The sequence below is a fragment of the Lycorma delicatula genome, chromosome 1, assembly GCF_047948215.1.
Source record: "Lycorma delicatula isolate Av1 chromosome 1, ASM4794821v1, whole genome shotgun sequence".
In the NCBI taxonomy this organism is placed as follows: Eukaryota; Metazoa; Arthropoda; class Insecta; order Hemiptera; family Fulgoridae; genus Lycorma; species Lycorma delicatula.
In genome coordinates, this window is record NC_134455.1 from 287,752,921 (window position 1) to 287,776,880 (window position 23,960).

The 23,960-nt window shown below is 32.0% G+C and overlaps 1 protein-coding gene across 2 annotated transcripts in view; it reads right to left on the reverse strand.

Moving 5' to 3' along the window:
* Positions 1-429: 429 nt before the first annotated feature.
* The window catches only part of Oatp30B (Organic anion transporting polypeptide 30B), a 208,906-nt gene continuing 185,375 nt past the window's right edge, over positions 430-23,960 (reverse strand). The window contains exon 17 of one of the 2 annotated variants that reach the window (XM_075379165.1): positions 430-653. In XM_075379165.1, the coding sequence (XP_075235280.1) occupies positions 637-653 (17 nt within the window). In that variant the 3' untranslated portion in view covers positions 430-636. Of the gene's footprint in view, positions 654-18,703; positions 19,538-23,960 lie in introns of those variants that run through there. The other variant, XM_075379174.1, reaches the window with a different exon arrangement.

Genomic DNA, 23,960 nt, shown 5'->3' on the forward strand with positions numbered 1-23,960 from the left:
TAAAGCTGGTTTTTTTCTGCGGTGTTGTGAGTTGCAATTTGTTTGAAGAAAGCTTGAAGAATTACGGAAATTACGCTGACTTATACATTCATGTAAGTTTACACTTCTACTGCAGTACCTTAAACCACACTATTTAGACAGTAATCCTTATGACAGTTCTCATTCTTATGTTAACATTACATAGAGAAAGGTTAAAATGTTAACTTGACTCTCGCTTTTCAAAAACCTAAATTTTCCTTTGTTGATCATTCTGAATTTATGCACATTATATTCTTAATCAAATATTGGTGGAAACATCAGGTAAGTTAACTATATTACTTAAGAAGATTTATTATAAATAATTTTTCACCAAGAATTTTGATTAGGGAGAATGAAGAAAATACTTTCCAGTAATGTTTGTTGACATAACCATTGCTTCTTTCATAGACTTAACATTTTTATTGTTTTAATAAGTTTTTGTAACATTTTTAAATGTTGATAGTAAGTTTATTTTAATAAAAAAGGAATAAATACAGCTGCTTAATCTAACCTTTCTTCCAATTATTTTTCTTGGGGGCTGTTACTACGGAATCAAGTTTTACCTATAAGGTAGTAAAGAATTTTACTACAGGTTGTAACAACCACAACAGCTATTCTTCAGTCTACACAATTGCCTGTCATGCCAACACAAAAAAAACATTATTTGATTAAAATACAATGTTTACTTATAAGCTACAGCTTGTAGATCTAAACAAAATATGGTTACAAACATTAACATTTTATTTTTTATACGAATTCTGCTGATATTAACAAACTCTTACGGAAGCATTTAGATGAGTTTGATGATTTTTGCCAGGAAGTGGCTACTGTGGTGGAGTAACTTCTTTAATATTGCTTATTACATATGTTCTGTAACCAAGCACCCCAAGTTTAGCACTAAACGATCATCTTTATTCATTGTTGACCATTCAACTACATTTTTGTAAGATACTGCATTTGATAATGGCATGAAAAATTAATTGGCATCATAAAGTTATAGTAATATAACATGTAGTAACTTATTGTGATTCTACAAAGTGATCAAAAAGTCTCTTTCCATATAAAGAAATGAACATGAATTGATTGTAAATGGTTTAATGTAAAACATACTTTAAATTACATCTAAATGTGCTCCTCCAGTGTTTGAGTACAGTTTTGTCAATTGCCAAGTGTGTTCAGACATTCCTCTCCATGTTGAAGGATCAAAGTTGTAAAAACACTTTCTGACGTTTTCAGTTCATCGAGATTTTTAGTCACAGTAGGGAGATTTTTTCTTTAATTATATCCCAAAGAGAGTTGTCAAGTCTGGACTTCTAGGTAGCCTAGAAGCCCAAGATTAATTAGAAATTAATTTTTAAGCTCCTACCAATCCAGTGCCTTTTAAAATGTTCATTTAAAATCCCCTTTTCATCGAGCATAATTAGCTGTAGCTCCATCTTGGTTGTAAAATGGCAGTTAATTCCATCCCGACAATTGAAGCAGAAGGATAAAATAATTATGTTAAGGTGTAAAATGCTGTTAACACTTCTTCAAAAAAGGTTTGATCCTATCAGATGCAGTTCATATATTGCCAGCCACATGATTATGTCTGGTGAGTGGTTCATAATTTCCTCATAAAAGTGGGAATTTTCTACACAATAAAAATTCTCATTCCAAGATCTATTAAATAGCAGAGAAGAAAACTGGTTTCTTTGATTGAACAATGGAAAAAGGCCTTAGAAGTGCTTTGCAAAAATGTTATCTTAAAGCCATGCCCCAGTCAAAAAGGTTGTTACATGAGCATGCTTAAATGGTTTAAACAGAGATTTTATTTCATTATTTTCTGAAGAGTTGAATGGAGAATATTTTTCTCTGAAGTCCTTTTCCTGATAGAATTAAGAGAGATTGTAAAAAAGATTAGTCAGTAATATCTGAGCTATTCAGAAGACTGGAAGGATCTTGTTTCAAATCAAGGACTGACTCAGTAGAAACACAGTACTTTTCCAATATGACTTTTCTCCTGTGTAAAATTACTAATGGAGTTTCTTTACTAGAAAGTCAAATGAATCTGTCTTATTATTTTTTCATAGAGGAACAATTAAAAAATAAGAAATCTTAGTTTTTTTGTGCGTTTGTATATTAATGCACCCAAATACTAGCAGTAAGTCTTTCTTCTATTGAATTCTCACTTGTGACTACACAAATCAAAGTTCTCGCTAAACATGTGAAAATAACACCAAATTTTAACAAAACTGGCAATTTGAGTAAATGGAAGCACCTGATTAAGCTTTACAATCATCAGATGACACAATATTAACAACTTGAATGTAATATCATGAAGGGATTTTTCAGCCACTCTGTTGGTTCTGAAGGCTTAGAGATTATATAGTGAATCTAAACATTCCTGACATGTGTATGATGTACAATTAATACTATTTTGAATAAAATATTTATTTATTTATTTATGCCCCTTTTGTTACAAAAACTGTGGATGGTGGGCAAAGTGACAAAGAGATGGAACTTATTAGTGTTAGTAAGTACTAAAAATCCTGAAATAGTTTCCAATCTACTCCCTAGAGTGGAACTTATTCCAACCTCTGCAGAATAGAGCTACAGATTGTTGCTGTGGATCACCTAAGTTAAGAAGTTTGGTTTTATCATTAATTAATGATAAGTAAAGTTATAAATGACAAGTAAAGTTATCAGCTTCTAAAATGTAATATTTTGCATGTTATCCAGTGATCAATTTTTTAAGCTATAACCTTTCAATGCTCCAATCTGTGGGGAAAATATATCCTCTTGTGACCCAGCAACTAAAAATTTTAATTCCACTCATTACAATTATGCATATTACATCTATTATCTATGCTAAAATTCATGCAAAAAATATTTTTCAAAATTTGAACCTCCCCAAAATTTAGGTAGTACACATGCATACCTTATGTCTTAATGGGAAATAAATCAACAAATTCTGGTGATTTTTCTTGTACATGTGTAGCTCCTGTAATAGGCAATGAATGAATGTATTATAAGTTGTTTACAATTGCTAGTTAGGGAACATAAATTTTATTTTTTTTCATCCTTTGACCACTGCTTACAGGTTTCATCTGGTGTAGATCCTGTATAAAATGAAATTCAGAAGACACTTTTGTTGTCCTTCCACTTTGTGATGGCTACTACATCATTTTGTCACACTATATGACTCCATTCAACTCATTCTAACATTCTGTCATTAGCTACTTTTGATTTTGCATTGCCAATTCAATTGACCATCACAGTTCCTTTGAAGTAAATGTTTTAATAAAGTAACATTTCCACATATTTGATTCAGAGTTTCTGTTTCATCTCAGTCATTGAGTTCATCAATATCAAGATCCCTATTTTCAAGAGCTGCTAACAGTTCTTCATCATTGAAAACTGTTGGAAAAAAAGAAAAATATCACCAACCTGATAGTGAAAAGGAGATTTTAATAAAAATAACATTAATTTGTTTCTCTTCTAACATTATTAAAATAATCTTAACACAAATTTAATTAAAAGATTAAAAGTATAATATAATGTAAAATATGAATTAATCAAATTTAAATCAAATGTAAACAAATGTAAACATAACAAAATTTAAAAGCATGTACAGCATTAGATAACCTAATTTAAGTTTGTGCTAAGACCAAAGGAATAATCACGTCTACTTCAACTTTGCTGATCTGTCAGACATAATTTAGGTACAAATTTTCATCACTGAAGTGTTTAAGTATTAGTTTAAAACAAAGACAGTGTATACATATCATAAATATTATTAAATTACAAAAAATAAAATATGTATAATACAAGGACTAGATATTGAGGAAGTCGCCATCTTACTGAATTGAGTTGAAAACTTCTGCTACTGATAGTCAGTTAAAAGCAAAAATAGTGCAAAAGTGCAGATTTGTGAAACTAAAAGCAACACCAGTGTGTACAATGTGTCTCAATGCTGTAAAAATGTAAAAAAAAAACATTGTAAGGGATCGACAAGGCAAGGTACATGTGTATGTACCCGGGGTCTCAAGAGGTATGTGAATGTTGACTATTTGTCTGTCTGCATTCATCTTAATGTTTCAAACCTGTTGATGTTTTAATTTCCAGAGTTTCAGATAGATAGATAGATAGATAGATAGATAGAGTATGAACGCTATCCAAACTAAAAAAGTGTGGTTAATTAAACTGTAAGTTTCTACATTTTTATCATTGTAAAGGAGATAATAAAGTTCTGATAACACTTCTTCTTGCAGAATTTTTAAATTATCATATATTTCTTTCCTGCTGGTTGTTAAAGCCAACGGCTGAGAAAGAAATTTGTTGCACAGTGGAATTTGGTTTCCCTTGAAATATTTTTTTGATCAATTGCCACATGGAAGGTACATTTGATGCTTTTATGTTTATTATCAAAAAAAAAGATATAAAAATATTTTCATGAAAGTCTAACAAAATTCCATTCTTTGTTTTAAAAATTATTAGTTTAACAAAGGATATTTACTCTGAAAGGACAATCATTTTTTTAAACAAGAAAAGCAGTAAATTAGATACAAATTGCAGGCAAAGAAAGTTTTATTCCCTGCCTTCTTTCTCTGCTGTTTTTCAAGAATAAAACGAATTTTCTTTTTTCTTATAATTTAATGAACCTGTTAGTTTCTATAAACAAAGCAGGTGCAATTGTTTAGATTTTCATCAATAACTATCATGCCAATGTCTTCAAACTTAAAATCAAATAATGCACAAAGTTCCTTTCAATATGCCATAATCATAAATTATGAAGCTTAAGGTTAGTTACTGTAAATAATTATTACATCAGTATATAATTATATGTGTTCATCAAATTAGATTGTCAGGAATGGTTAAGTGTGTAACTCCTCAGGTAAAAAAAATGGTGTAACTATTTTATTTTACCTTGATTAAGGCTCATGGTGAGCAGCAAAATAAATAAAGTAAAAGTTTTAATTCATACATGTAAAAATAGTATTTTAGTTTTTTACTTCCTTGTGCGAAGTAAAGGAAGTATTGTAATCGCAAAACATTTTGGTTTTCATATTTCAACGGAAATATCCATTTTGACTATCCCTCAAAACATTCTGACCAGTTTCGGCATGATGTCTGTACATACATATGTTTGTGCTGCACATGTATCTCGCATAACTTAAAAATGATTAGCCGTAGGATGTTGAAATTTTGGGTTTAGCACAGTTGCAACGTCTAGTTGTGCACCTCCCATTTTGATTGCAGTCAAAATTAAAATTAAAATTTTAATTATGAAATATTTGGATCTTAAAGGGAAGGCACATTGGTTCGAATCAGACTTCATCTCCTTTTATTTGTCCTTTTTTAAACTTTTCTTTTTTTAATTTAAATGTATTGATTTAATAATTATTAACTCGTGATTTTTTAAAAAATTTGAAATAAAAATATTCAAGATTAAAAAAAAAAATAAAAAAAATCAGAAGTTATTAGTAAAATAAAATTTTATGTACTTTTAAAAATGTGTATGTGTAATTTAATAGGCATTATTATATATGTGTATATGTAATAGATTTGTTGTAACATCTGATTATTTAATATTAATTAAAAATTATAATTTTGAATCTCTTGATTTGAAGTATCGTTTCGTTTTTAGCTGTTTGTGGTTGTGTTTAAAACCTAATTTAAGATGAGTGCTCCGTTGTCCGATTGTACTAAGGAAAATTAATACAGTGTTTTCTCATTTCAGAAGATATGAAATCAAAAGGGATTGGTAAATTAGTTTTAACGATATGAGGAGTTGTTTGAGTGAAACAAAGATCGTTGAATGGACTGATCGGCTAAAAATATTAGAATTTTTGCGTGCGATGAACTGAAAATTAGGCCATCAGCTTGAAAGTTAATTATGACAATATTCTGTGGTATAAGTTTTTATTAAAATGATTATTTAATATTAATTGAAAATTATAATTTAGAATCGTATTATTTTTGGATTTTCTAGTTTAATTTTATTTAATTATTCAGGAATTTCTGTTTAATTTTATCTACATTAAAGTTAACTAAGAGTGACTAAAAAATAGATCCTCACAAGAGCAACATATACACTGAAGCATACAAGCTCGATCTTTAATAAATTGAACAAATTCTTATCTTTTAGTTCATTACTTCTCTGACAATATTCTCCCTAAATCGGATTTGATCATTATTTCGTTTGTTTTTTGTTACCAATCATTTAATCGCTCTTTGGTTTGATATAATTCTTCTGATCTTAATTTGTGTACACGTTCTGTAGTTTTCAAGTTTTCTCTCTTTATATTCATCATGCTCTCTTAATCTTTTTATTCTTTCCTTGGTCTAAGTTTTTCCTCTTTATATTTATCATCTCCCCTTAATCTTTTTTTGGTTTTAACATTTTCTTATTTATTATTTTCTCATAATTTTAAGTATATTTCATAAGAAAGCTACCTATTGAATCGGTACCATGTTTTGACTTCTTCGACATGTTTTGACGGAAAATTTCGATATGTCTTCGCGTTTCACATCCCCCAGATCCCAAAACCACTGTCAGTTCAAAAGTTTATATATCCATTTTACTTTCTTGTGGACACGATAACTGCCGTAATTTTGCGTCAATCACTTTCAAATTGATACATAAAATATAACGACCAAAAATCTCGATCTAGTTAGTTAATAGGCAAAATCGGACAATCGGGATGGAAATGGGGGCCTTTTCAAAAAAAAAATATCGCTATAACTTACTTATTAAGCAAAATGTCGAATTCGTTTAAATTCTACTATTCATTGTATAAGGAACTAAAACTTATAAAATCAACCACTGGCCCAGGGGATGGGAAAAATAGGGTTTCAAATACAAAAAAATCATACCTCCCTTACTTAATAGGCATAGCATCGAATTTGTTTAAAGTGGTTGTTAGTCCCTTAAGACAAGGGATGACCAAAATTTTGCTGGAATTGTAAGTAGATGGGGCTTGTATGCTAAACATGTGAAACTTTTTTCAGAAGCAACCATTGTTGTATTGAGCAAATTTGAAGTTTTTCTGAACTTTAAGGTTGAAATCTTTTTATCTCCTACTTAGCACCAATGAAATCTACCTCCACTTTCTGGTGTAAGGGATTATTTTTATTCTTCACTTGTTCTTACATTTTCTTCCTCTTCATATTCATCTTCTTGTCTTTTTTTTTGAGATATATTTCTTTGTTATCTTTCTTTTTCAATTTTGATTATTCACCAAATAATCCTGTAATAAAAACTGAATATTTTACACTGTAAGGCCAAAATTAACATTTGTAACTAGTATACAGAAGTTCATTAAACAGAATAGTTTAATTATTATTAAATTTTATTTATATGACTTCCCAGAAATCTGAAACTTTTGTTAATCGCCAACTCACGAAGATACGAAAAATACTGATTTAGTTAATATGAGTAATAAAGGGACTTTTACTGTATCCTAATACCTCATGTAAATTGTTGAATTATTGTATAAAAATTTGATTTTAATAAAAATTAATATTTCAGCAATTGTGTAACTGTCCACTTTATTAAAGAATTGGAGGATTGTATCACACTTTAAAATGAAATAAATTTAAATGAAGTGCAGTAAAAAATGAGTATATGTAATTTAATAGGCGTACAAGGAAGTCATGTGGTCTCCACAATAGATTTTTTAATATTATAAATATTTTATTTAGCATGAATAATTAACATTTAAGCATTTCTGTCAATTAATTGTCTTAGTTAATAATTGCTAGGAAATCAATTACTCTTACAATTACTAAACTTACTATCATTTTTAATTTTTTTTTAATTGTAGGACATCACATTTTGAGGCTACTTGAAAAAGTTAGAATGAGTTTTCAGAATAAAAAAATGGGTGAAATCTTTCTTTCTTGCTGGTAAATATGATTCATGTTGACTAACATTTGATATTGCAATGTATTCATATATTCTTTAAAAAGGTATCAATATATTTAGATATCAAAAAATAAATATATCAAAAGACAACAAATATTTTTGTGTTACTTAACACTGCAATTCTTCGTCCCATGGGAAAGGGCCTTATTATGTTGTTATACTACAGTTTCTATTTTTATTCTTAATTAATTACTTAATGATTTCAAATACCTTCAACGGTTAATTTAAAATTAAATTTTCCTTTAATAAAAAATATTCTACTGATGAGTTTCTAAATAATTTTTCTTTTTAGTAAAACTGTCCTAAAACACTTATTGACTACCTATCCACTATTTCTAGCCTGTTCACTCTTCTTTAGATGAACAAACTCGTTCCATCTTCTTTCTTGATGATCCACGCTTCCCTCCATACATGATCACACTCCAAAGAAAATATTTTGTGAGCCTCTTCTATAATTCTGAGTTATTTTGTTGTTGTTGGTAACCCTTTACCCTTTCAAATGCTGTTTTTTCATTATAAATTTTGTTTCTTATCTTTTCAGTATAGCTTTCATTCAAGGTATTGCTTCATAAGTGCTTAAATTGTCTTACTTGCTCTAATTTTCTTTTTTTTTCATCCAAATTTCTGTGTTCTTTATTCATGCTCATAACTTTTATTTTGCTAACATCATTTTTTTTTCTAAATTTGTATTCTACTATTACAGTTCTTTTTTTTTTTAACTTCATCTGTCTTGCAATCAATATGTTAGCATCTACTTATTTAACTGCTTTACTCTTCTTTAACTTTCCTTTCCAGTGCCCTTTCCACCAGTTTTTCTTCATTGAAATGTGTGGGTGAATACAAAATTCTTGTCAAACTCTTCTACGATATTAATCTCTTTTGTTTCCCCATCTTTCAATCTAATAATTATTTTGACCTTGATATAACCCAGTTATTAGTCATATATATTATATATATATATTTTTTTTCTGAATCAACTTTAAACATCCAGTTGCATCTCTAGTTCTTATTCCTTCTCTAAATCCAAACTGGTGTTCTATATTTTCTTTCTTCTGCCTTTCTATATTTTTCATGACTAGCCTTGGTTACATGACTTGTACAGTTAATAGTAAAACTCTTTGGCATTATTATTTTCTGGTAACAGCACATATATATTTCAGTAGAGCATCAGGCCAAGCAACTAGGTTGTTTAAAAGGTTGGTTAGTCATTTACTAGGGCCTTGTGCCTCAGGTAGCATATTATCTTGTAGCTAATATTACCTTTTCTCCCTTGAGATTTGGATCATCATTTTTTTTAAATTGGCATTCAATTTTGTTATCTCCGGATTTTCACCTTCCTCATAGTTTCATTCATTTTCAGTCTTTAAACCATTTCCATCATCCACATTACAGTCATGTAACTTTAATGCATCTACCCTTACATTTATATTTCCCTTTTGTCAAAGGCTCTCCTGATTTGCTTTGATTATTTTTTGGTTAAATCTTTTGCTCTTCAATAGATTTCATTTAATTTCCATATTAGAATCTTTCCCTTAGATTTTCCCTATTTTCTGTTACCCACTTTTCCCTAGCTTTGTCAGTGACTCTTCTCATCTCATTGTTTAGTTTTTTATAATTCCTTTCTCCTGCTTTTTTATTAATATTCTACCAGTTCTTTCTTTAATCTATTTTATTTAGCATTTTGTAAGTAGTTCACTTTTTTATGTTTTACTCTCTTCTTTGCCTACTTCTTTACCAAAGCAGTTATATTTGATTCTTTGATTGAAGTTCTTTCCTTCAAAGTAATTAATATAAGTTAATAATACTTTTAAGTTAACTTATATGTAAAGTGAATATGCAAAACTTTAGTTTCAATATCGAGACATCCATATTATCTCAAGTTCTGTAGCTTTCTCTCCATATTTTTATTGTATTTCTCCATTGCTTCTGATGTTAACTGAGCCACATTCCAGTTTTTCAAAACTTGTTTCTTTCTAAGATAGCTCTTAAATCTATTACTTGCAGATTATGGTCAGTCAGTGTCTGCATCTGGTAACATTGTAGCTTTTTGACAATGTTTTAAAAAATTCTTTGATTAGTGATAATAAAATCAGTTTAATACCTTGCTCTCCAGGAGTTTATTAGGTGCATAATCTTCACTTATGATTCTGGAACCAAGAATTACTTCCTCGTAGAAGGAAAGTCGTCTGCCTAGTCCATGTCCTCATATTACATTTCCACGACATTCTCTGCCACCTACACTGTTCCAGTCTCTCATCAGCACCATCTGTGCTTGAGCTACATCATTCTTAATGCACATTCCCAACTTGTTTATTAATCTTGTCCACTTCTTCATCAGCAACTTCTGTTGATGGAACATATACTCTAAAATCAAGGTTGATAGAATGATATACTTCATATCTTATTGCTATTATTCTCTCACTTTCAGGAATTTATTTGGTATTAATTCTTTTTGTACATTTTTTCTATTCATGCTGCTCTAGTTATATTCCTTCTTAGTATATCACATTGTAATTTCAGATTCTTACTTATCTTCATCCATCTTGCTTCACTGAAGCCTAATATGTCAATTCTTTCAATTCTCTTTTCACATTTATCTAATTAATATTTTTAAATGACAATAAAAGATAAACCTGAATTTTTTGCACACTAATTTTTTTCATAATCAATTAGATGAATTGTCATTTAATTTGAAATATGGATAAACAATAATGTGCCACTAATAAAATCCAGGATGGTGTTTGGTTAGATGTGTCACTGAGAATTCCATTGATAACATTCTCATTAGTAGTTTGGTTTTTGTTATGCGTAATGTTAAGCTTCTGAGTGTCTTAACATTGAGTAGTGTCGTTACCAAACACTACTTTTACAACCACTGATAGCAGCATGCTGTATGTGACCTTCAAAACATTGCAATAAACAGTAACACTACTGTAAACAACAGCACATCACATGTTTTAACCAATTTATTATTACCAGCAAACAATACGTCTGATGATCCCAGTGAATTTGAAAGTCCTTGAAAAAAAAAGTGGAGGAGGTATCCTCACTACCGTACTGTGATTTTCGTTCACGATAGCAAGTGTTGAAATCGTAATGTAAGAGGATGGCTGCTTGGGTAGAGAAAAATTTTCACAAACGATTTTCAACTGGGATTATGGTGATGCTGAATTCAGTGAAGATATTATGAAGACAATATACAACTCAAATTACTACAAATTACTCAAATTACAGCTCAAATTACTACAATATACAACAAAGGATTGGAAAAAGCTTAATTCCTCCGTCGATTTCATAATGATATTTGGATGACACTGAGGGTGCACCGAAACCAAATTCTAATTACATCATAAAATGTCCATACCACAACCGAAATACAATTGGAAAATATTGATTACAAATCGGTTGTTTCTACAAGGAGTGGTTAAAGTTATGTAAGCCATTGGATCTGGGAAGCGGATCGGTTGCGATCATTTGAAAACACAAACTTAGACAAGGAAGAAACAGTTTTTACTATTTTTTTAACAACTTGTATATAAAATGAAAAAACGTAAAAGAAATACTGCTATAAAAAAAAACAAAAAAAACTCTTCCAGTATTTCTTTAAAAATACATAAAAAATGTAGCATAGAAAACGTTCCTGAAGGGTATGAAAATTAAAATTGATAGTTATATAAAAGAAATTGGTATTTAGTTATTTTATAAACCATTCTATGGTTACCCGTTTAAAATAGTTTTTCATTAGGTAAGGGAAGAAGAAAATAAAAAATCTGTCGTATCCAAAGGTTAAGAAATAATTTCTTAACTACTATATTACTGTATATTTTAGGACTACTATATTTTGCGCGAAGTTGAGCAACACTGTTTTTATTAAATTTTTTTTTTGGCACAGAACGAAGATTCGTTATTACCGCCCGGAATAAATAAAAAAGCAAAATATCACAGGCACAGTTTTAAATTTTTTATATTTTAATTAGCTCGTAACAATTATTATAATATATAAAAAGGTAAATTAATTTGTTGCTTTTCCCTCTCAATCTTATTTATTCCTTTTAACATGTGAACATAAAAAAAAGAATAGTAAACCGTGCTTTTTCTTAGTTTTACAATCAGTACCAATGGTGGACTAAACGGAATAAAGATGTCACTTATAGAGATGAATATGAACTCCATTTTAGTGGATTATGATGGTATAATGTATTAATTTGGCTCAGGGAAGAAGGGAACATGACACCTCTTCACTTTTCTTTTTTTTCAGTAAGATTGTCAAAGTATGCTTGTTATCCTTGAGAATCGATTTTTAGGAGTAACTTACGAATTATATCTATAACTGCATGGGTAAGTATATAATTGTTCTATTGTATACTTATTATTTTATTAAATTTCTGCATCTGTTCAAGATGGAAAAGCGACATTAATAATGTTCTTTGTTTGCTTGTATATTTTACTGAAATTCTGAAAAAATGAGCAATTTAGAATAAAAATTATTTAGAATTTAAATCATAAAATGCATTATTCATTATTAAATTAATCTACAGAGTTGTTTTTCCTTTCAAAATATTAAACGATACAAAAAAAATTATTGACATCTACTATTAATATAAATTATGTCAGCGATAATTCTGATTATTTATGATGATTAGCTGAGTAGTTCAAAATATTATATACTTTATTTTTTTACAGATAATCTGTGTAATTTATAAAATGGATATTCTAATAACATATCAGTTTTGACATTGACTTTCAATATCAGTAGTTAAATAGTTATAACAGATAATAAGTGTTCTTATCAAAAAACAAATGAGTTTACTAAAGAAATTTTAAAATACACTTTCAATTATATATTTGAATTTTGATTTTTAGAAGTCTGCACCAGATTCAAAGTAAACAACCTACAATTTAATGTCACATTTGGTATGGATTTTAGAAAATAAGAATTTTAAAACTTAATCCATTTTCAATATTGGTTTTATGAATATTTCTGAATTTTGTGAAGTAAGATGGTTTAATTTTTTTTTAATTTTTAGTTACCTCCTTTCACCTCCTCAAGGAGGTATAAAGGAGGTGGACCTGAAGATCCTCTTGGTTAGAAGAGGACATGGGAAGGATCTGTTGCTCTGGGCTCAAGACAAAGATGAGGGACCTGAGAAGATTATGAAGAAACTTCAGGAGGGAGTTCAATGCGTTAAGGTGGTCCTGAAGCACAATGTACATAAGCAAAGGATTTGCATTAAAGATATTGACTTCCTCACGATGAAGGACAAAGTCATCAGGGCGGTGAGTCATCACTAGGATCGCCATCGCTGTGTATCCCCGTGGGGCACTGAAAACCCTCATGGAAGGACGACACATGTGGCACCGTTAAAGCATGCATGATGACGATGATAAGCCTTTAGGCATTTCCATCACCACTTCGTGAAAGGAAGTGGGTTTTTAGTGAGTCCCACTATACAGGTGGTGAACTCCACACACCTAGTATGTACGGGCTGCTGGGCGCTTGGTTGAGGTAAATTTTCCCACTTCCAACATAAAACAAAAAAAAAGTAAATGATGTGAAAAAATTGCTATAAAGCGCAACTAAGTGCTTTGTAGCAATTTCTATCTGATTGCAGGCAGCCAACTAAGGCTGCCTGCAATCAGATAATTAACTTTTTTTTACTGTTTGATAAATATTAGAAAAATGATGCAAAGAAACTGCTAGTGGAGCATCAATCAAATGCTCTCTGAAATTTGAAAATGGGTATTATTTTTTATTTTATGTTATCCAAATAATTTCCCTAGCCTTCGAGAAAATACTTTTGGAATATCAGAATGTCACCAAAGTATGTAATATCCTGATGTCTTCGATATCCTGATATTTCTATGTAATATTATCAAATAATACTGGGCGTACAAGAAATACTTTTGTTGTAATTTCTTGTTTTTGCTATAATTTGTTATATGCCTTGGATGAAGTGCACAGTGTTGATTTAAGCCTGAATCGAAGAATCAAAAGGACAATTTTGGTACCACAAGTCCGTAGATTGATTCCCTAATTTTCCTCTTGATTACACCAATATGAAAGATGGCTCGTAAACACAACGCCTTTTGTGTTTTGCAAATTGCTAATTGCGAATCTGTAGTTACAGTTAGACGCGCCTTTCGTAAAAAGTTAAATCATGATCCTTCGAGTAACAAGAAAATTCGTTATACGAGGGTTGCTGAAGAAAATGTTGAACATATCAGGTAGTCTTTTTTGCATAGTCCTTAGAGGTGAAGGAACCTCATTTTTGGGCGCCTAAGCAGTGTCTGGCTCGCAACAGGTTCTGCAAGGTGTTAAGTGCGTATGTATACCTGCGCACTACCGACTAAACCTCCATCCCTGACTCTCCACCCTTCCTGGAAAAGCTTAAGGAAGCATTTCATCAAGAAGGCGGGAGATACGCCCTCACACACAGTCATACACTAATCTTGCACAGAGCAAGAAAAACAAACATCACGCCACAAGTATACCACAACAGATCAGCAATCACGCATCGTACACAAGTCTTTCACACTATTTATCGGAGGCCGCCATCGAGTACACGGGCGGAGTGCCCCCAGCCTCATCGCACGCAAGCGATCCCCACATGCATGGGGAACACCCTAGGCGCTTAGCTGAGAGTCTGTCTGCCCCTGTACTCTCCTACGTCTTGTTCTCTAGCGAGACTCCTCCCAGGCCCTTAGTTCTTCCATGACCTTGTTTGTAAATCCATACATCGCCTACCAGTTCCTTTCAGATTCTAGTAACACAGCCTGGACCTCCTTAGGTATGAACATAGTCTCTCTATGGATGTTACTTAGCAATTCCAATCTCACATCCTCAAATCTGGGGTAGGAGAAAAACACATACAAAGGAGTCTTCCTCCTTGTCACAAACTGGGCAAGAATCAGAATAGTCCAACTTAAATCTAAATAGGTAGGATCTGAATCCCCCCATGGCTCGCCAAGAACTGAGTCAAACTGTAATGAAGCGAGCCACAGGGTCGATCACACAATCTCCTAATATTTCTCGCCAAACGGTGCATCCACCGTCCCTTATCATCACCATCTTATTATCGCCGTTATTTATCTGTATTAAATTTACCCAGTTATTCAGTAACAATATTTTTCCCTTTAGAATATTGTTTATTTAAAATTGGTGGGTGTAACAGATGATTTTATTCTCTACGAAGACTGTTTTTTTTTACGTAATTAAATATCTACAGTCCGTTTCCTGGGAAAATAAATGGATGTGTTGAATGTCTGTAACTGATAAAAAGATAATTTTAAAAATAATAAAATATTACTGTAATTCATGTCGCTCAAAAACGGGAAGCTATTTCAGTGTTGCTGCACCCACCTTATAGTCTTGATCTCACATCATCAGATTTTTTTTGTTAGGTCCTCTCATAGGGTTTTTACATGGCACGTAGTTCATCAACAATGAGCAGATCAAGAATGATGTACAAGAACAGATAAAACACTGAAGTGAATAATTCTTTAACAAAGCTCACAGAAAGATGGGACAATACCTTGAATGTAGCTGGGGATTTCATTGAAAAGTAGTGTGTTTCATTGTCATTGAATAAATAATAATTTTTTTAACAGCCATTGTCTCTTTAATTACCGAATAACCCTCATATAATTTCTTAAAACATTATATTTTTGTATTTGATTGTTATGATTAGTAAACCTTAGGTCTATTTAGAGTAGTAGTGAATGAAATAAAAAAATAAATTATAACTGCCATGCTTTGTAAAGATTGTAAATAACTTTTCTTCCTGAACATTAAGGTCATATTTTTCTTAAAACTTTATTTTATTCCATTCTACATTTTCAAATGGTTTTTCCTGATCTTCAAAAGTCATGTACATTATTGTTTATTATTTAATTTCTCTAAAATTATTGATTTAAACCTGCATTCTAAAAATTACCTGAGGCCTGAATGACCTCAATTTTAGCTGTACTCTTTCTAAAACTAAACTGTTATTTATCTAATACAACTTCTACCATACCTGTAAGCTATGTTGACGAGTATGAGTATTTATTACGCATGAAATATTGGAATGATAAGGCAACAATTCTTACATTTAACTGCTCTTTCTTTCTTTGAAATAATATCATATTCTTTTTTAAATCTTGGTGTGTTTTTGTGTAACAGATTGTAAATGCTAAATTTTGTATAAAACTTTCATATATATGGTATTATAGTACTTCAGATTGTCAACAATTCCTACTACTTAATTCTTAATTAAATATTTCAATTAAGAAAATAAATTAAGAAGAATCAAGAAGGAACAAAAGGGATTTTTTATTTAGAATAACAGGTCCATTTAAAAATCTGTTCTTTGTAATACAGACAGTGGCACCTTCAGAAGCTCTTATTTGATTTGTAGCAATAAAAGCAATAACAGTAAGTGTTTAACAACTGAAGAGTGTGTCATGAGTATTCCATTTTGGACAGTGGTTGAAAATAAGCTGTTCGCAAGTAAAGCGTTAGTATTCTATTCATTCAAAGGTGTATCATAGTTCTTTTGTAAACAGAAAAGTAATAATACAAGGTATGTTCAGAAAATAACTGAACTTCATGTTTTAATTTTTATTAATTTTACAGATTATTGTTCTTGTCCCCTTCAAAGTCCTCACCTCTCCTATTCACACACTTTTCCCAGTGGTGTTTCCACTTCGCAAAGCAGTCCTGCATAGCTTCATTTGAAATGGTCTTAAAGGTCAGTGATGAATTTGCTTTAATGTCATCAATAGTCTCAAAACGGTTTCCTTTCATCACAGATTTTCAATTTCAGAAATAAGAAAAAATTGCAAGGAGCAGGTCTGGTTAGTAGGGAACCTGATTTTTGGCACAAAACAGACAAATTGACAAAGCTGAGTGTGCATGTGCATTGTTGTGGTGAAGGAACCATTAGTTGTCTTGCCACAACTCTTGTCTCTTTTCGCACGTTTTTCATGTAACTGTTGTAAAACACCTTGATAGTATGGACGAAAAAACAGAGACCATCTCTTTGATATTGGATCAAGACTGACATGCTTTCTTGAGGTGCGGGGATCCTTTGCCAATTTTGTCTCAATGTCGTAGTCATAAACCCAGCTTTCATCTCCCATTATGATCCTTTGCATTAATGTTTCATCATCAATAGCTTGTTCAAGAAGATGCCAACAAACGTCCACTCTATGTTCTCTCTGCTGTTCGGTCAAATCTAGGGTGAAAACCAAGGAACAAATTTTGCTGCAACTCTATATACACATTCAATTTTTCAGTCAAAATGTCATGGCATGATTGAATTGAGATGCTAATCTCTTCTGCAAGTTCTCTGACAGTCAATTGGCGATTTGTATGCACCTGATCATTGATTTTCTGAATGTGGGAGTCATCAGTTGAAGTTGAAGACTTTCCTGGTCAAAGGTCATCTTCAACTGACTGACGATCAATTTTAAATCATGAAAACCATTCATAACATTGTGTACAACCCAGAGCATCACCTGTAAGCTTCAAAAGTTAAAGCATTTCTGTGAAAGTTTTCCCCAGTTTCATCCAAAATTTTACATTGTTATATTGCTCCTGAAAATTGCACATTACAAAAATCACTATTAACACTTAAACATGTAGCACTCAAATAAACAAGATATCAACAACCCAGGAACATGTGGTTACAGAGGAAGATGTGTGGAACACAATGCTGCCAACCCCACATCACTAAATATCTGTGGTTGTTTTCTGAACAGACCTTGTACTTGTCAAAGTAAATTGTATGGACTTTAGATTTTTCTACTGTTAATGGAAAATTAGTTCTTTTTAGCCACTATACAATTTTTAGTAAATCAGATTGTATTTTGGTATTTATAATTTGTCATTAAATCAATTTTGTTTTTTTTTTATTTGAATTACTATTTTGTATATTATATATATTTATTATTATCATGATTATTTATTTTACATAAATTGTATTTATAAATTGTATTTATAAGAAATTTTTATATTTGTTTGTCTCTTAATATCCTTGCCAAATAGTGAACACGCGATACTACTTTGGGTCATTTTCTCCAAGTTTTCTGTATGCTATATCTATATTACTAGTAACCATATTTTCCTATACCATTAAACTTCACCTCAATCCTGTCTTCTTTTGCAATTTTTTATTCAATGTTAATTTAATTTCTTATAATGTCAATATAGTTTTCAGCCTTATGTTTTTGAATTTATTATTTTTTTATTTATCCACCAGTTCCATATCTTGTTAATTATTATTCTCCACTTGAAGTCTCCTCTCCTTGTTTCTTTTTCTAATTTTATTTATTTTTATAATGCATGAGAAATCTTTTTTCTAATTTTTTATACTGTATGAGTATATAATACAAAATATAGATTTTTTATAAAAATAAATCATGTTAACAGTGATAGATAAAAAATATGAATGTAATATTACTGGTAGAATTAGAATTTTTTTAAAGTTGTTTAAATGTCCCTTTACTGTTTAATCTTAGCATTTAAACTAAATTTAATTTTATTAACTTTTATTCTAGTCCTGTTTAGAAGGTGCTAACAATAAATTTAAATATAATTTGTTTTATAAGATTTATTATAATAAAAAAAAAAAGATAAATAAAAAATGCATAAATGATAAATACAAAATAAGCACAATATGACAGTGATAATCATGTTTCATGTTAATTTTCACATAGTTTTAATAACATTACTGTATGATAGGTTGATAGACAAATGAATTCTTACAGCAAACAATGTAAGTATTTAAATTTCATTATATTTTCAATCAAAATGTTCTATTAAGATGCAATAATATTATATAGTAATATTCTTTTTTGACAAAAACTTCACGTTCACAAACTATTTTTTAGACATTATTTTAGTTTAGTAACATAAGCTTTATTCCTCTCATGCTCATGTATATGTACCTATTTCATTTTTCTTCTGTACACCATCCACGACAGCTCAGTTGTATAAATGTAAAGGGTAACATTTCTACTTGTACTTATTTGTTTTTGTCTTCATTTTAAATTTAAAAAAAAGTTTGTTGACTGCTATAAAAAAAAAGTGATACGCACATCACACGACTTTCTTGTACACCTATTAAATTGCATATACAGATTTTTTTAAATGAAAATACACAAAATTTTATTTCATTAACCCATTTGGATCATATCCAGAGGTTGTCACATGATTTTTTGGCACATAAGTCGTATGACGACCTCAAGTTAATGCTGCAGTGCTCCATATACACATGTAATATTTCAATTTGTAGCTCATACATGGCATTGTAATGTATTCTGAAGTGAAGTGCTGACATGTGATTTTTGTAAATCCCCCTTTCTAGGATCACTCACTGCTTCTTATAAAAATAAAATAATCTCTTTGTTCATACTTTTTTGATGACCTTGGTAGCCATTATGGTGGAGAAAAGATTTCATGGTGATGATGATGAAGACTTGACAAAGTGTTTTGGCTTTCAAAACAGTGATAATGAATGTTTCTGATGATGAATCAAAGTCTGAAGAAAGTTTTAGTGCTAGTTCTAGTGAATCTAGTGATGAAAGAGGAAAGAGATGATGACACACCAGGCCCTTATAAGCACGTACATACTGCAACGAAGAAAAAACAAGGTGATTGGAACTGGACAAAAACTAAAAATAACCCCATTATATATTATTTTACTGAACATAGTGGTGTTTGTGAAGATATTATTAGTTTGAGTCAGATCCACCTTCAGAACTTCAAATTTTTTGTAATAATTGGAACCTTTGTAAAATTTATGATGATAATACATATTCTACAAAGCAACTGAACAATTCCATTAGGAAAAAGTTGAAAGATGACGATAAATGGTTTAAAATTACTAGAGAGGTAATTTTGATGTCGCAGGTGTGAAAATCACATATCCAATTGTATTGGAATAAAAATAGATAGATGCACTGACATACCCATATTTCACTAAACAATTAGCAGAGAGAGATTCAAGCTAATTTCATGTTTCTTGCATTTCACTACTGACACCAATGAAAATGATTTTTCTACAAAATTTTCTGAATTACATCTCCTTCTCAGAACATAATTTTGGATGAAAGTCTAATGAAATTCAGAAGTCGCTGTTCATTTGTGCAATGTAATAGGTCTAAACGATTTGAAATAAAATTTTACAAAATTTGTGAATCTAGTTCAGGCTATTGTATTTCAAAATTTATGTAGGTAATGTTGTGATATGTGAGAACCATTGTTGGACCAAAGTTACAGCATGTTTTTAGATAATTTGTGTTCTCCAGATATATAGAAGGAATAGAATATATAGTTATATAGAAGGCTAACAAAGAGAAAAACACATGTAATTGGAACTGTGGGACATTTTCAGTGAAAAACTTTTATTGGTTGTTTTTTTATGTATTGCTGTGATCCCCAACATACTGCCAGGGGATTTAAATGTGATTTCTAAGTCAGCTGTGTAAGCATTTAAATATGACATCATTGGGCTTAATAACTTATGATTTTTTTTTATTTTTATTATTGAATTATTATTTAATGCAATTTTTTTTACAATCAGAGGTTAATTATTATTATTATTGAAGTCTGATTTGAATCATCTGATACAAATATTTCATTAACTCTGAAACCAATGAAAATAAGTACCACTTGAAATACGAGGGTTTTTTTTTTTTCAAGGTCCGATCGTTCACGAAATTAAAACCACAGTGAAAAAAAAATTTTTATTTGTAACAAGTACTTGCATAGTTACACTATTTCTCTACATAGTTGCCACTCCGATTTAGACATTTGTCATAGTGTAGTACCAACTTTCCAATACCCTCGTCATAGAATGGAGCCGCCTGTGTTTTCAGTCATGTTTCTACACTGGTCTGCAGCTCGATGTCTGTGCCAAAATGTTGTCCTCCTAGCCAGCGTTTCATGTGAGCAAAGAGGTGAAAATTGGATGGAGTCAAGTCTGGACTGTATGGTGGGTGATCAAACACTTCCCAACGAAAACCCTGTAGGAGCTTCTTTGTTACAGCTGCAGTGTGCGGCCGAGCATTGTCATGGAGAAAGATAATGCCTGATGACAACATTCCTCTGCTTATTCTGAATTGCCCTTCGTAGTCGTTGAAGAGTCACGCAGTATGAGGCTGCAGTGATGGTTGTGCCATGTTCCATGAATTCTACCAAGAGAACGCTATTCCGGTCCCAGAACACAGTAGCCATACACTTTCTGTTGGAGAAGGTTTGCTTGAACTTCTTTGGTTTACTGGAAAAATGAGAATGCATCCACTGTTTGGGTTGTTCTTTTGTTTCTTCAGTTTCGAAATGGACCCGTGTCTCGTCCCCTGTGACATTTTTGTTCAAAAAATCTTCTCCTTCATTGTGGTAGCGCTGGATAAACGTTAGGGAGGCGTCCATTCTCATTGTTTTGTGATGGTCGGACAGCATTTTGGGAACCCATCTCGCACACAGTTTCCGATACTGAAGTCTCTCACTCACAATGGCATAGAGAGCTGACCTTGAAATTTCAGGAAACGAATCACTCAATACAGAAATTGCAAAACGATGATTTTCTTGAATTGCCTCATCCACTCGCTCAACGAGATCATCGATTGACACTCGCTTCCTTCCCTGACCGCCTGCATCATTAACATCTGCACGTCCTGCTTTAAAGTTCCTGCACCATTGTCACACTTAGCTGTCGCTCATTTAAGTTTCACCGTACACATTACTAATTCGTCGATGAATTTCAGCTGCATTACACCCCTCAGCCTGAAGAAATTAAATTGCTGCACACATTTCCCACTTGGCAGGAGATGCTATTGTAGACATGTTTGATTGTAGACTGTTGTTGATGTTGTAGACATGTTTACGTGCTAGCTGCGTGTTCAGAACTAAATGAAGTGATGCGGCATGATTGAAGGTTATACTAGATGCTGCGCAACACATATGAGCAAAGGTTCATCCAATTTTTGCACGAGTTTTTATTTTGCGACCAATCGGACCTTGAAAAAAAAATAACTCTCGTACATCATTGAAAAGCTCTCAATGAAATCTTATTACTGCAGTTAAGAAAAAGTCCAAAATCCAAACTTTTTGGATTTCAGTCGATTGTAATCAAAAGGGGAGGTGCACAACTAGATGTTACAACAGTCCTAAATCCAAAATTTCAATATTCTGCAGCTAATTTTTTGTTATGTGAGATACATATGTATGTTCAGACGTCACGCCGAAACTAGTCAAAATGGATTCAGGGATAGTCAAAATGAATAATTCCATGAAATCTGAAAACTGATATTTTTCACATTCACAATACTTCCTTTACTTTGTACAAGAAACTAAAAATTAATTACTTTTACCTGTGAAAATATACACAATATATCTGAAAAGTTTCCAAATTAAATTTCTGTAGTCAATAAAAGTAGCGCCATCTCTCAGATAACCAAGAAACTATGTAGTACGATGGCTGATGAGTGTGTGTACAAAATTTCATCACTTATGTCTCGAGTTATATTTGGCCGTGTACGTATGTTCATGTGATCTTGTGCAAGTTCGCGACACGGAACATCCCAACCCTGTAGAGGAAGAAGACACCGCCTTATGACTCTTACGGTCGCCACACCAGCCCCCCCCCCCATTTCTAGCCCTGATGGGCTTTAACGGGAGTTTCTTTCACTCTCTAACATTTTACATCTCATAGTAATAAGCCTGGCCTCATTGGGATGCCACCGATGTAAATGCCTTGATAGACATCTACATTGGTGATTTTTAATTAAACTCTCTATAGGCCTAGTCCGGACATCTTGAATGTCCTACATCGTTGCCTTCTGAACTAGCTAACCAAGGCCTAGTTCTACTTTTATTGAGCCAATTTCTAGTAAATGTTTCAAAATTTCAAATTAACAACAACATTCCACCAAAAATATTATTCGTAACAACAAAATTTAGTCCTAGTTCCCTTGGTGAACTCTAATTCAGTTCATATCCCTAAATTTAGGTTAATTTACAGACACCAGTCTGGTCTACAAGGGAGAGGTGGACGCATCTCCTACTCAAACTCAGCTCCATTGCAGGATCCTGCATGACATTTACTTTCTTCAACCATCTTCGAGATGCCGCTACACCTCACGGCTGCATGGGATCCATGTGCATGGATCAACAGTGTTGAGTGCTTGTTTAAACTGCCCTTGTCAAAATGGCATTACACCTCACAGCTGCATGGTAACCCATGCTCTCAGCAGTGCAGTCGCTGTTCCGCAGATTGCTAACATTCAAAAATCACCAAAATTTATATCTAACCCTGGCTTGATGCCAATATGCCCACCTCTGGCCAATCAACTGTCTGGTCGGTCCCTAGCCACCTGAGGCACTTCAGCTGTCTTGCACAGAGCGAGGAATCAAAGGAAGCCAGCCACAATAGTCCATTATCTGCGAGTCTTCCAGTTGACACGCAGATCAAAGAAGAAGTCCACTCTCTCAAGTTCCCTAACATCTCTGGTACGTTCAGCCTTGTACCAGGGACAAACATAAAGGATACAGTCCTGACATGAGTCAACCAAATCAAACTACTCCTAAAGGCACCATGTCCCAAAAGGAATTGAGTTGTATACCAATTGGGGGAAACCCAACTAATTGCTTGCAGCTCCCTAACATTTAGGAAGATACCATGCATGTATCGACCTGCCATGAATCTACCATGCATGAATCATTCCACCTAGCTTGCCAAGAGTCAAAACCTTGGTCTTCAATTTCTCACATATGCCTAGAAGTAAGATGCCTTCCTTCTTAGAAATGTACCACTTGCTACATTCTGTAGGTAGAAATGTCAATGGGTTTAATGCCAGCGATCAATCACAGCTAACAATAGAAGATGCTGGGCTCACAAAAAAATGTTCCTATATCATTGGAATTGCAAACTGGACTCATAGACACCTTTGTAAGCATAGTATATTAATTCAACCTCCAATCAGGATGGATGACTCTACAGACACCAAAGAAGGCATCGATGGCCTTCTTTGCAACAAATTGGAGGTGCTCCTT